Source organism: Miniopterus natalensis, chromosome 8, assembly GCF_054644295.1.
Source record: "Miniopterus natalensis isolate mMinNat1 chromosome 8, mMinNat1.hap1, whole genome shotgun sequence".
In the NCBI taxonomy this organism is placed as follows: Eukaryota; Metazoa; Chordata; class Mammalia; order Chiroptera; family Miniopteridae; genus Miniopterus; species Miniopterus natalensis.
The window spans coordinates 55,049,538-55,063,383 of NC_142088.1; the positions used below are offsets into that span (position 1 = coordinate 55,049,538).

At 45.2% G+C, this 13,846-nt stretch overlaps 1 protein-coding gene across 6 annotated transcripts in view; it reads right to left on the bottom strand.

The window, feature by feature from the left end:
* FMNL2 (formin like 2) overlaps positions 1-13,516 on the bottom strand; it is a 275,860-nt gene extending 262,344 nt beyond the window's left edge. For all 6 annotated transcript variants that reach the window (XM_087819849.1, XM_087819846.1, XM_087819848.1 and 3 more), the window contains exon 1: positions 13,316-13,516. In XM_087819849.1, coding sequence (XP_087675975.1) covers positions 13,316-13,432 — 117 coding nt within the window. In that variant the 5' untranslated portion in view covers positions 13,433-13,516. The remainder of the gene's footprint in view (positions 1-13,315) is intronic.
* Positions 13,517-13,846: the final 330 nt, after the last annotated feature.

Genomic DNA, 13,846 nt, shown 5'->3' on the forward strand with positions numbered 1-13,846 from the left:
CTATGTTAGGAGCATAGCTTTAGAGGCAACAAAGTTGATTTTTGACTCCAACTCCTATTAGAAATGTTGTGCCCTCAGGCAGGTCCCTTAGCAACTCTAAACCTGAGTTTCTCATATATGAAACAGAGGTGATACGTACCTTTTAGGTATCCTGAGCTACCTTTCATGTTTAGTGAAGTGATCAAAGAAATGCGAAATAAGTGACTATATTGTTATTATTTCTGTACATGCATCAAACCCACATTTAATTTGCGGGCTACCTTAAAATCTTCACAAGAAACAAGTCCACTCATGTATTTCCAGGCTTAATGCGATACTGAATGGAGTAAACCTACAGACAAGCAAGATGTTAGAATTCTCCACCTATTTTCCAGCCACAGCCAGAGTTGTGACAGTTAAAGGCAGAGTGGTCTGAATGTCCATGTAGCTGCACGTAGACCTTTCTGTTGTGGCTTCTCTTTCAGTCGAGCTCAGAGGTTCTCAAACTTTAACCTGTATAAGAATTACTTTCTAGGGTCATAGATCCAGAGCTGTGCTTACTGTACCTTTATGAGCAACTTAAGGAATTTGGGGGACAATTTTAACTATACACTACTTTATTTTTTTAATGCTTTTATTGATTTCAGAGAGAGGAAGGGAGAGGAAAGGATAGACAGAAACATCAATGATGAGAGAGTCATTGATTGGCTGCCTCCTGCACGCCCCCTACTAGGGACTGAGCTGGAAACCCGAGCATGTGCCCTAACTGGGAATCCAGCCGTAACCTCCCGGTTCATGGGTGGACCCTCAACCACTGAGCCACACCAGCAGGGCATATACTACTTAAATTTTTAACTTCAGAATAAAAACCTCTTATATGCCCTTAAAATAAAATTTTTTAAGAAAAGGAAAAAAATCTGAGCAATAAGTGAGTAGCAAGTTACAGTGAAAAAGAAATTTCGTTCTACCTTGCCTGACCCAGGTGAACCTATGGCGGCAAGCACATAAAATGCACCATTCCAAGTACCGGCCTTCAAAGTACCTTTACTTACAAGGGAGCTGTTCACACTAATCAAATAGTCCATTCTCAAACTGTATGTCCCATGGGTCCACAACAGTGACAAGACAGCAATGATCATTTGTTAGAAATCATTTGAATTTAGCAAGTGGCAGAACTGTGACTGCATAGAGCCACTTAGAAGAAACGGCTCTGTCAAGTCAAAGGAAATGGACTTCTGCCCTAGTCTGTTTGGCTCAGTGGTTAAATCATCGGCCTACAGACCAAAGGGTCCCGGGTTCGATTCCAGCCAAGGGCATGTATCTCGGTGGCAGGCTCAAAATCCGGGCCTGGTTGGGGTACGTGCAGAGGCAACCAGTCGATGTGTTTCTCTCACATCGACGTTTCTCTCTCTCTTTCTCCCTCCCTTCCACGCTCTCTGAAAAGCAATAGAGGAAATATCCTCGGGTGAGAATTAAAAAATAAAGGAAATGGACTTCTCGCCTCTACCTTGAGGTTTCCCCACAGGTGAGGCCTGAACCCACCTGGGCGAGGTACACTGCACGTGCTGTTCCCTTCATTTGCTCCGGGCTCAGTGGAACCCCATTCTGAGCCAGGAGGGGGGAAAACAAACGGACCCTCATTCTGCTTGCACGCTGGTACCCGATCTCCATGCACTGGCTGCCTGCTCCCCATCATTCGGATCTTACCCAGGAGGGCACCACCTCACCTTACCCTGGTTCATTCTCCAAGGTCTTCGCAGCGTCAGAACAGGTCTGCCTACACATCTGTGCGCCCCGCTCATGTCTGGCTCCCCCACTGCCTTCTCCCAGCACTAGTCCATCAAATGCCTCAGGGCAGACGGTTGGTCTGCCCCATGCAGCACCACGTCCTCCAGTGCCTACAACACTGCCCAGCACATAGTAAATGCTCAGTAAATATTTTTGGACTGTCCGATTAAAGTAGAAGCCCTTTTAAAGCAGTGACAAATGAGCAAAACTGCACAATGTGGAATAAAGAAGATGGTCCAACAGTGGTTGTAACCAAGCTGGCATCTCTCTACATCCTAGACCAAGGAAACATTCTATGAACACTCAAAAGATAGAAATGGCACCTTCCTTCTGAACCTTTGGAACTTAGTACATCTATAGCTATATTGATACTGGACTCATACAAAGTAGAGCTAGTGTGTGAATTAGTGAAATGAGGCCAGAGAGTATATGAAGAACGAGAACCAAAGGGATACATTTAATGACATCTAACAGCTGACTCAGAAAACCCAGTGTAGTACAGTAGAAAGCAGCGGGTTCACTCATCAGACAGGCCTGGATTCAAATCCTGCCTCCATCATTAGGTAGTGGCCACTTTATCACGCTGAGCCCACTGTCTCATTAGGAGGGAGGTAATAGCTCCCTCCAAGGGCTGCCAGGAGCATCAGGGATAATGCTTAAAAAGGACAGGACAGAACCAGTGAGCACATAAACATCACCTTGTTTTACAGTGAATTGCCCCTGGAGTTTTACCGCAAAAGACCTAGGACTGGATCACAAACTTCACCTTCTTAATATACCTTCAAGCCACATTCCCTCATGCCCTATTTGCCTCATTTATTAAGACCCCTCAGACTCAAAGAAGGTCATTTGAAAGCACTTTGCAAAGAGCAAAGCACTAAAATGCCAAAACAAGGAATGTTGCTCACTTAAGCCCACCTCAATCCAAATTTTAAAGTGCCATGAAGAACATTTTATGTTAAGAACGCCCTGTGCAGCTCTGGCCAGCGAGGCTCAGGGGTTAGAGTGTCGGTCCCCGCACTGAAGGGTCGTAGGTTCATTTCCTAGTCAAGGGCACACACCTGGGTTGCAGGTTCGATCCCCGGCCAGACCCGGAGGCAACCAACTGGTGTGTGTCTCTCACATCGATGTCTCTCTCTCTCTATCCCTCTCTCTCTCTCCCCCTCTCTTCCATGCTCTAAAAATCAACGGGGGAAAAATATCCTCCAATGAGTACTAACAAACAGAAAAAACAAAAGAAAGAAAGCCCTGTGCTACTGTGCTACTACTCACCGAGGACAGTACATCATGACACACCAATCTGGCTTAGTGACAGGGAAAAACTGCTAGTTTTCTTTGGCCATTTCAACTGCCCTACTCCTAATTCATCAATTTCCTGTAAGGGGTCAGGTGACGCATGAGGCCAACATATTACCTCTGAACACTTAGTATTCTTGGGCACCTACTACAGTCAGGTGGTGTGGGGAATACCAAGATGTGTAAGAATCTCTGACAAAGTTTCATTTCAACACAAAGGCCAATTATGTGCAATTAACAGTCAGCCCAGTGTGGTCAGTTAAATAGGTTCTCGGAGAGCTCCTCAGTTCCTGGCCCTGTGTCAGTGGGCACCATTCTCTAACCAAGTCAGCCGTTTTCTGCTAAGACCCTTCCCTGGACCGAGCACCGTGCTGGATAAAGAAAAGTGCCAGAGACTGTAAGATACAATTCTGGCCTTCCAGGAGCCCATAATGTGACCTACCAAATAAAATGTGGACATAAACAGATGGCTAAGAGTGTAACGACTACAAAGCTACACATAAAAGCATCCCCTTATTTTACAGTCACACCTCACACAAGGTGATATTTAATCAAGGGCCTCATGAGTAAGAGAAATAATTCATATTAGTCATACTATAAACAGATCAAAGAGAGGAGAGTTGTTTTTCCCACTTCCCCAAAGCTGATGTGGGTCTGACAGCAAGGATAATTAGAAAAGGTGAGAATTCAGAAGAGCCTTGAAGGCTGGATATGTTTTCAGTATACAGCAGAATCACTTGAGAAACGACATATGGAAGCGCAGGCCTGTTCAGGTAATGAGAAAGCTAGGAGGGACGCAGAAGTCACACAGGAGGGTATGGAAGGTAAACCATTAACAAACATGGCCAAAGCGCCTCTCTAATGTGATCGATGTCTAGAATAACGTAACAGGGCTTTGATGGGAAAACTGAACCAGAAGATGAAAATCACAATCTTACACCCTTTAATACTTCAAAAGCAGCATCAAGTAGATAGCAAAAACTAAAGGCCAGAATTTTGGCTTGAGAGTAAATAAATAAAAGTTGTATCTGCAAGCACATAATTCCAAGTATTGAAGCTCAAACTGCAAATGTTCATTTTCATTGTGGAAATTCCTCCTCATTCATGCTTCACTCTAGGATATAAATCAAAATGTCCTCTCCTCTGTATTATGAAAAACAGAGATACTATACACATGCAAAAGCAACACCGTTAGGGTTATTAATGATGGTCTAAAAGCAACAGGAAGATGCTACAATGTCAATACCTCTTAATGGTCAGGCCTACTTGGACGGAGGAAATCTCTCAAAGAAAGTGGTGGAAATGTCATGGTTATAGTCATTTGGAATCAGACTGCAAGGCACGATACTGTGGTCTACTTTTCTCCACGTAGGTCTAGCCCCTGGCAAAGTAAGTTCAGGTGAGCGACTGTGCTGGGGAGCCAAGGAGCCAGGTCAAACAGTGTTTGAAGAAAAACAGGGAAATAGATTCTGAATCCTCGTCGGGGCGCTGGTTACAACAGCGTGTTAGTGAAAATCCACCCAGCTGTACATTTAATGATGTGGGCTCCTTTCTCTTTGTATATTATTCTTCAATAAAAAGACTAATTTAAAGGATGATTCTTTATTATCCTAAAGAACAACAAAAAAAGGATTTTAAAACTTTTCCATTATCAATAGAAAAATTATAGGAAGCCAACCTTGGAATTTCTGATAACTACTGATAAAGTAACAAACATAGAGATGTGTAATATTAAAGCATCACTCCATTAAATGAAGGTTGGGATCTGGTAAATTCACAAATGATACTGAGATTTCTAAACCGAACAAATGCTTTCCAAAAAGCCGAACCCAAGACTCAAGACTTTTCTTATGAAAGGGTATCAGAGAGGCTGGACACTGGCAAGCTGACTGGTTCGACAGCCCAGGAGGCCACACAGTCCTAAAGGGTCTCTCCGGGTTTGCATCTGGATGGCCTGATTAGCTGCCAATATAAAATAATGATTTTGTAACTAAGCCTAGGGAATCACCAATTCCAAATTTTTAGTGTCCTGGTCCCAAGTCATTTGGACTGAACTGGTTTCCTAGGTTCACCAAGCCGAAGTCCTTGGGGATAAAGAATCCTGATTAGACCAAATAGCCCATTATCACTAAAAAGGCAAAGTTTCCTTGGAAAAACGATAAGACTGAACATAGCTGGGGACTGAAAGAGCCGGAATGAAACTAACCTATGAAGCTATTCATCTGACTCATGGCCTTTGCATTAAAATTCCCAGCTTTCCCAAGACAGACACTGAGAGTACCGAACTCCCTGCACAAACTGAGCGCTGCCACGGTGCAAATCTAACCATGTTCCATCCAACTTCTATTAGCTACCCCAGCGCTTCCTCCATACAAAGAACAACAATAACATTATTCACTGAAGGCAAATGAGATTATTTTCAACCTTTCTGCCACTGTAAAAGTCATCTTTACCTTCCCCACCAAAATAAAACTCCACTATTCTTCCTCAATATTCCCATCTAAATCCATACCTTCTCTTGCCCTATTCCCAATGACTAGAAAGTTCTGTCTGGTAATAAGCCAACTACCTACATTTCCTTGAAAGATTTATTTATATTTCTAGATGAAAATGAAGCAATAATTGCTTCTACCCTCAGTTCAGAAAACCACATATGCTGTCCTCAAACTCCAAACCACAAATGCTAAAGATTATGAACAAGAGGAATGTGTACTTGCTTATGTTATAGCTATTAAAGGAATAGCTAGAGTCTTGCACTGAGAAAATCAGCTCATTCTTGACCTAGCATCCTATTTATCGTTCTATTCTCCGAGCAAATTGCTTATATAAGCATGCCAATTTGCCTTGATTATGGAATTCTTAATAAACGAATGTTGTTTACATTTCACAAGTATATTTGAATTTCACTCCAGGAAGCCAAGCTCATCAAGTCTTTGTAAGTGGTAAAACCAGAGATCAAAGCAAAAGGCCTGCATTGAACCAACAAACAATTAGACTGGAGAATGGAGGTCTAAGCAAAAATGGAATTGATTTATTGAGTGCTCCAGTCCAGGAGTACACCTCGGAGTCACTGTTCACTCTTTAGTTATAACATACAGAACTTCCTCTCCAGATTTCCATTATGATTTGGTAGTCTTTTCTTAAATAGTTTGATAAGTCTAACATTCAACCGGCTTTGATCCATTTCTTCTGTATTTCTCACTTGGTGGTTTTGGTTGAATCAAACCTCTTTAGGAGTTTTGTTGTTTGTTTAACCTTTGTCAACTTTGCCTAATTTCTCCAAATTTTCTGGTACCTCTTAAACAATTCCTTTCCTACTACACTCATATGCTTTTTTCACTGTGGTTTTAACTTTTGTTTGGTGTTCGGGGAAGCAGGGAAAGGGGGAAGACCCACTCCTCTACCCCAGGGGCTCTCAAGCAAGGCTGCGTGTTCAAATCTTCTGAGGAGCTTATAAAATCCCTGATGCTCACGCCACACTGCAGACAAAGTTATCAGAGACTCTGGAAGTGGGACCCAGGCATCATGTTTTTTGAGGCTCCCAGGTGTGTCGACCTGCAGTCACGTTTGAGCACCACTGCTTTAGCTTGTCAATCCCTTCATCATCCCACCTTAAAGTGTTCAGCCAGACTTTCATGGAGGGGCACGGCAGGAAGACAAGGAAAAGGTCAGTTTCCTGAGCAAATCCTAAACTCAGGGCAGGACCTGAGATAGATAAGGTGTGTTACCTGCATGCGCCAGTCACAGGACAAAAATGTGAAGAATGTGACACCTTTCCCAAAGCCAACAAGTTTTTTAAGTGTAAAGCAGGCCATGGACCTTCTACCACACGCAAGTCAGTAGGGAGATCACCCCTGGAGACAACAGGGTCTAAACACCCCAAATCTTTCAGCTTCTGTGGCAGTGGATACAGGGCTTACAAATGCAGCAAAGCTTCCTCAGCAAAGAAGAAGGTGCACTAAGGTCACGTGTGAAATAAGTCACTAAAGTCAATTTCACACCACACAAGAACACTGAAGATGTGATGAGGGAAAACCTTGGTATGTCCTAGAAACTACGGAAAGTTTGTGATACGGTGCCTACCTGTGAGCTCTGATGCCAACAGTCATGTTTGTTTTTTAAGACTGTGAAAAGGAAGTACACTGCTGTCTGTCTACAGCAAGTGCCATTATACCTTCAAGTAAGAACTTGGTATTTCCCAAGTAAGGGATTCTCAGCCCTCTTGGCCCACATCTGTGGGCTTAGTTGAATCACAGTCCATGAGGCAGCTCTCCAGCCTACCAGCTCTTCCCCAGACACTGCTTCCAAATTATATCACATCTATTAGAATCTGCATAGTCCTTGGCGTTACACTGAAAGATAGGGATTTGGAAAAGAGAATGGGGTGACTGGGAAGGGGAGATCAGCCCTGCAGTACGGACAGACACCATCTTCAAGGAAAGATAAAAACTGAGTTATCTCTGCAGCCAGTGTTCAAGTAGGTAAGAGCTAACAAGGTGCATGAAACCTCTCTACAGACACCATGACCCATAAGCCTGGGGACATACTCCTTGTGATGGGGGAAAGGGACACGTCCCCCACTGTAGAGTAGAAGAGCCACTCTACAAGGGGGCATCTGCCAAGTGGCTGCACGGCATGTAACCCACCCGCCTTCCTAAGCAATTCCACTTTGTTCTTTTATAAACTGTTCCTAAGAGGATTCCAGGTACCTGCACCCTCTTGCAAAGGAGAGACAATCATCTAGAATCAGTGCTTCTTTTACTGGCCACGTTTATAACATCTATTCCTTGTTTAAATATGAGGGTTACAGAGCCCACTTCACCTCGACCTTATTCCCCAAGCCCTGAGTGTAAAGAGAGGAACACATTTCATTGAGACCAAGCCCTTCAGGCCACAGTTTCTGCGAAGTCGAACAAGTTTCCAGAACAAGCATGAGCCTATACTTACCTGCTTCTTCTTTGAGCCCAGGAGGAACCTACAAGACCCTTCCCCACTCTCAGGTGCTGTCATTCTACATCTAGAATCTGCAGGTGGCAGACTCATCTCTAGGACACACAGTTCAAGCCAATGCATAGCCATATCTTGGGTTTGAAAAGGCCTTCCAATCATCAACATTTTTCATACAGCTTCTGTCTGAGCAATTCTAATGGAGAGCTCGCTATTCATTTTTTGCCAACTCTAAATGTTAAAATACTTTTCCTTAGGCTTATGAGACTTTCAGTCACCGACCCTGGAAATTTACTCTCAAGATCACACAGAATACAGCTACACACTTTCTACACAAAAGGTCTATCAACATATGAAATCAGCTAACGGATCACAATATTTTATGTTCTGGAAATTTAACACTTTCAAGTGCTATGGTTTTTTAAAATCTCATGACTATCCTAACAGTTGTGTCAAATTTTGTTCCTATTTACATAGAAAGGACCAGAGGAAAGAATTTAACTTGCTCGAGCTGGTGCAGCTCATATAATTCTAGAAACTAGGACTTCTGTGTCCCAGGCCAATGCTGTTTGCCAAATGAGAGGCCACAAGTAAAAGTAATTCTCATCACTTAAGGATTTAAGGGCATGCACACCTTTTCTCCCCCAGGTTTCACCCATTTATGTTGCTGCCACTCTCTCACTAGAGCCAAACATTTACATTCAGAGTACAGACTTCAATCAACTTCTATCCTAAATACATGTATATATGTACCTGTATTGTTGAGGAAAGGGGGGTGGGGAATGCACCCAGAAAATGATCATAAGCAGAGTCCTAAACATACATTTCTACTTTTGAGAATAAAATAGCTCAGGGGGTTACTGCCTAGGATGAGACTGTAATGGCTCAAAGTGACAACCCTCCACCCTCCTCTGCACCTCCCTTCTTTCCTGACAGGAGAAAGGATGTGAGAAAACAAATCAGCAAGCATCTGATGATGGTCTAACTTCACTGCTACCCATCCATCTGCTCAGCAGACCTCATGGCAAAAGCTCTCCTTGGAAGTGGTTGAAAGGGAGCAACACCTTGCAGAGGGAAATAAACTTAAATGGTAAAATGTGACCTTCCTTGTCCCTGTCACAAGTAATTACATTTGGACTGTATGCATTGCACTGACAGACTGCCTCTTCCCTCTGACGTGGAAACCCTAAACTTCCCACCAAGGCAGTTCAAGCCTGCCTGGTTAGGAAAAAAGGGGGAGTACACATTCAGACCAAATCAGCATTTAACTCCATGCCTGAAACAGAACAGCACAGTGAAGATGCCCACATGCCTGACATATATATGAAGACAAACATCCTGCCAATTTTATACAGTTTGAAACTTGCATTTACCAGATTTAGGTGGGCTTTTTTTTTTTTTTTTTTTTTTTTTTTACAGTTTTACTGCTAGTCCCAGCTAGCCCCTTTTTTTCCTTCCCAGTTCTAGGCCTAAGGAAGTATAATATAATGGGGGGGGGGGGGTGCAGCAATCCAAATCTGGGTTAAAATCCTAGACTGGCTATTCTATGACCTCAGGCAATTTAGGTAATCTTTATTTCCTCAACTATAATGTTGCTGATAGCTGGAGTAATTGTGAAGATTAAATGAGACCATGTAAGCATAGGGGGTGTACCCATAGTAACTACTCAGAAAACGTTCCCACTTCTTCCCAAAGCGAAATGACCACATCACATTCAACTTCAGGGCAAGCCAAAAAAAAAAAAAAAAAACCCCGGAAAGGAAACTGACTCAAATTAATCACATACCAAAGCAGTTCCTGGTATCCAACTATGAGAATACTGCCCTAAGCCACCACTTCCTAATCTGTCTTTTGTAATCTGTTGGCAGACCAGCCTGATATCTGATAGTCAAGAGATACAGCAGCTGGGATAGAGGGTTTAAGATTATCCTTTCCTCTGAAACTCAAAGAATCCTGAGGACAGCTCTTTGACAAAGGCACTGGGGGACAAACAGTGACTGCAAGGCAAAAATTCGTGAATATTAGGAGTGTCTAATGTTGAAAGAGGTACTCTTGGACAAAGGCCATCAGTTGTTCGCCACACCCAAAATCACCCTCAGTGTCATCTTTGAAAATAAAGGACATGAGAGTGAGAGTGTATATGTGAGTGTGTGTTCTCAATCTGACAGTGTTTAATAATGGAGAACTACATTTAATTATAAATGTGTGGGACCCCCAAAATACAGGCTAATGTTTCCTGTAAAATACATAAAATATATAGACCCTAAAGAAACAAAAGTTGAAGTAGATGATTGAATGTATAATTTATGAAATAGTTCCATCAAAGAATAACAGAAATATCGCACATATGTGCACATACACAAAGGCAAGTCACAGCTCTAACTAAAAGGTAAGTACAAGGATGCAAATAGTAAATGTATGTAAGGAGTCAGCAATCTTTTCCCTAAGTGTAAGTTTTATAACTATTATTAAAGCAATGCTGAAGATTCAGGGAGGGAGGAGACTCTCCTTAGGAGCATTGAGCGCCTAAGATTTGGATCCATTTTTGACTAGTCATTAATTACAGAAAGTTCAGCTAACATAAATCTATTTAAATATCCCATTTTTCCCTATAAAAATACTATTATTTTTTAAAGTTTACCCCTGCATTGATCTTAATTCAGCAGTCTTTTACTCTCTCCTCTCACCTTTCCATTCACACTACTTTTCTTTAGATTTATACAATTTAACTTATATAGACTGAAGGGGGAGTGGGGGAAACAGCCATTTTGAGTAGGTTTGTTCTTTCTTAAGTTTTCCAGAAATAGATGGATTTCTGTCACTTTTGTTTTTTATTTACTTTTCCCCAATGTGTTAAATATTCTAGTGCTTGGGGGAGGAATTGTTTTCCATGACTGAAATGGCTCGTTAATTACTGATGTAAGCCATACTTACAATGACGCACTTGTATAATTTTCTGCACAGTATTACTATCTGGTTTTCCTCTCAAAACATGTATGATCTTCGTCATATAGGAAAATAAAACTAGGATCAATAATGCCAAAATGATTCCCACTGTCTCCGGGCAGAGAATTAAAAATTTGCGAATCTAAAATTTGTCCTTCAAGCTTGATCTCCAGAATTAAATGGTTTGAGCTGATTTCTTAAGCAATTTGTTAAGAAAAGCAAAGTTGAGAGGCATCACATATAAAACTTCAGAAAACTGACTAGAAGAGAAATCACCATAAGTCTGAACTATCAACCCAAAAACATTCCTTTTAATTCCTCTTGTAGGTTTTCAAAGAGCAGCTAGATCTAAAAGAGTTAAGCCCTAACAAGAGGGCCCCCAAGCTGAGACTTTCCCAAATGCTTTGTCTCTACTCAAAAAAGGTCAGCCTAGTGTTTTTGTTTTTTGTTTGTTTTGATAGGCTTACAATAGTGTAAACAATTACAAAAGGAACCACATCCAGTAATTGTGTGTGAGCAATGTAAAAGTAGCCACAACAACCAACCATTGCCCCAAGGAACTTATGATACAGAATCCTAAATGTCTACACACTAAATTTGTGACTGCTAGGCTTAATAGTAACACAAATCAAACATTATTTTTCTAAAGATTAATTCATACCATGTGTTATTAATCAGCAGGGTAACTGAGAGCTCATGCAAAACATGCTATCCCAGTTGAGCAGAACTTAATTGCATTATTGTTATCTGGTTTTCCTGTGTCACTGGCCCTTCCACTTCAAGTCCACCCATCCATCCACACACACACACAGCACCACGGCATGGATGGAAAGACAGAAAACTCAGAGCTGGGGGTAAGAACCATGTGTCTGGCAGGAAGAGGATTTTGAATAAAAAAGGTTTTGTCTCTCTAAAGACAAGTCATGTATGCGCCCAGGCTGCCTTGGAAAGTAATTAAGCCTATGCTGTTTCATTTTAGAGTGTCCCATCTTGCACAAGGTGGGAGCAGCTGTGGGAGATCACAGAAGATTCAAAACAAGACAGGCAGCCTCATCTATCCGCAGACTGCCACACCAGCTACCCGGTGGTGTGAAAAAGCTCGTGGCCTCTGTTCTCCCAAAGAGCACAAAGCTAACCTGCCATGCAGAACATTATTCCCCATATCAAACCGGGCCTGAAGAAAGACAGTTTAACTGTCCCAGTCAGTGTTCAGACTCGGGTCCTTTCCCAGGGTTGTGAGTTACTTGCCAAAAACGCAAAATTTGGCTGCCTTGAGCACAAGTTCCTCTTGCTCCCCAGCCTTGTAGAGTTTAAAGGTAACTAACGAGGAAAAGGGAAATGTACAAGTAAGTGTAGGAATAGCAACGCGTCCCATCTTGCCCGGTTCCCTCCCCACATCCCTTAAAAGAGGCTGGGACACTAAAAATCAATTGCTGGGGACCAACTGCAGTAGACGCCGGCTGGGGCGAGGGGGAGGCCACCACACCCTCTTGAGCTCCCAGCACTGACAAGCGCTGGCAGGGAGGGGCCCAGAAACTCAGTCCCAGCAGAAAGGGAGAAAGTAGGGAATCTTCAGTCTTGGAGTTGGGCAGCTGTAAACTAGGAGAAGCGGATTTCGGAAGGGAGCCGGGGACTCGGCTGGCTATGGGAGGGGAAGGGTCGCCCCTGGAGTCAGAACAGCTCGCAACACGGCCCGCAAAACGGCACATTTTTGTGGTTTAAGATTTAAGACCAGAAGGAACGCGCAGAGGCGAAGCTCGCCTCTCGCCTGGGTTTCAGATGCCCCCTCCCCGCTTGGGGACCCGGGCGCCGCGCTGCCCCCGGCTGCCTCCTTTCCCCCTCGGGGCGCTCCCCTCCGCCTCCAAGTTCGCCCGAGCGCAACGCCCTGCGCGCCGGCCGCATGCACCCCTCGGCGCCGGACCCCGCAGCCCGGGGCTGGGCGTCCGCGGGATGGTCCGCAGAGACGCAGGGTTTGCGGCTTTTTGTTACTATATTAACAAAAAGCCTTAGCGGCTCGCTACCCCCTCCTCCCCGGACCGCGCCACCTTTCCTTCACGCCCACGCCGCACCTCCCGGGCACAGAACGCGGCGAGGTGCCTCCCGCCAGACAATGGGCTCGGAGCTGGCCAGGCAGCCCGCACCGAGCCCCGGCCGCATCCCGGGACCGCAGGGGGGCTGAGCGCGGCGCTGAAGGGGGGCGCAGAGGGGTGAGGCGGGGGAAGCCACAATGAGGAAAGTGGGCGCTTCCCCCTTGGGACAGGAGGCTCATTCCCGGCGCGGGGAGAAGGGGAGGGGGCGAGGGTCAGCTGCTCCGCCCCGCACGAAGTCCCGCGCCCGACCGCCGCGGCCGCGCACTCACCAGCACGATGGCAAATCGTTCCTCCAGTTCACCTGGCTCGGGCATCGGCAGCTTCAAAGGCACGTTGTGCGCCCTGAAATCGGTCTGCTGCGAATCCATGCTCCCCGCGTTGCCCATGTTTGCCGCACGCCGGGGTCGGGGGCTGCTCCGGGCCCCTCGCGTCCGCGTCCGTCGGAAATCAGAGCAGCTCCTGGCGACTGGCGACCGGCTCCCGCCCGCTGCGCGACCTGCCCGGCTCCCCGCCCTCCCTGCGCCCGTGCAGCGCGCCGCTCCCTAGCAGCGCTCCGAGCCGAGCCGCCCCCCGGCCTCCTTCATGCTCCCCGCCGCCCCAGCGCCGCCCCGGCCTCTTTTCCTCGGGAGGGGTCGTCAGGGCGCCGGGCGCCCGTGTGCATGTTGCTCCGCGGGCGCGCCGCTCCCTGCCAGCGATGTGGATGCCGGGCGCGTGCTTCCTCCGCCTCGGTCTCCCAGCCGGGCCGCGGCCGCCGATGACACTTCCAGCCCACGGCCGCGGAACACAGGGCTCGCTGCGCG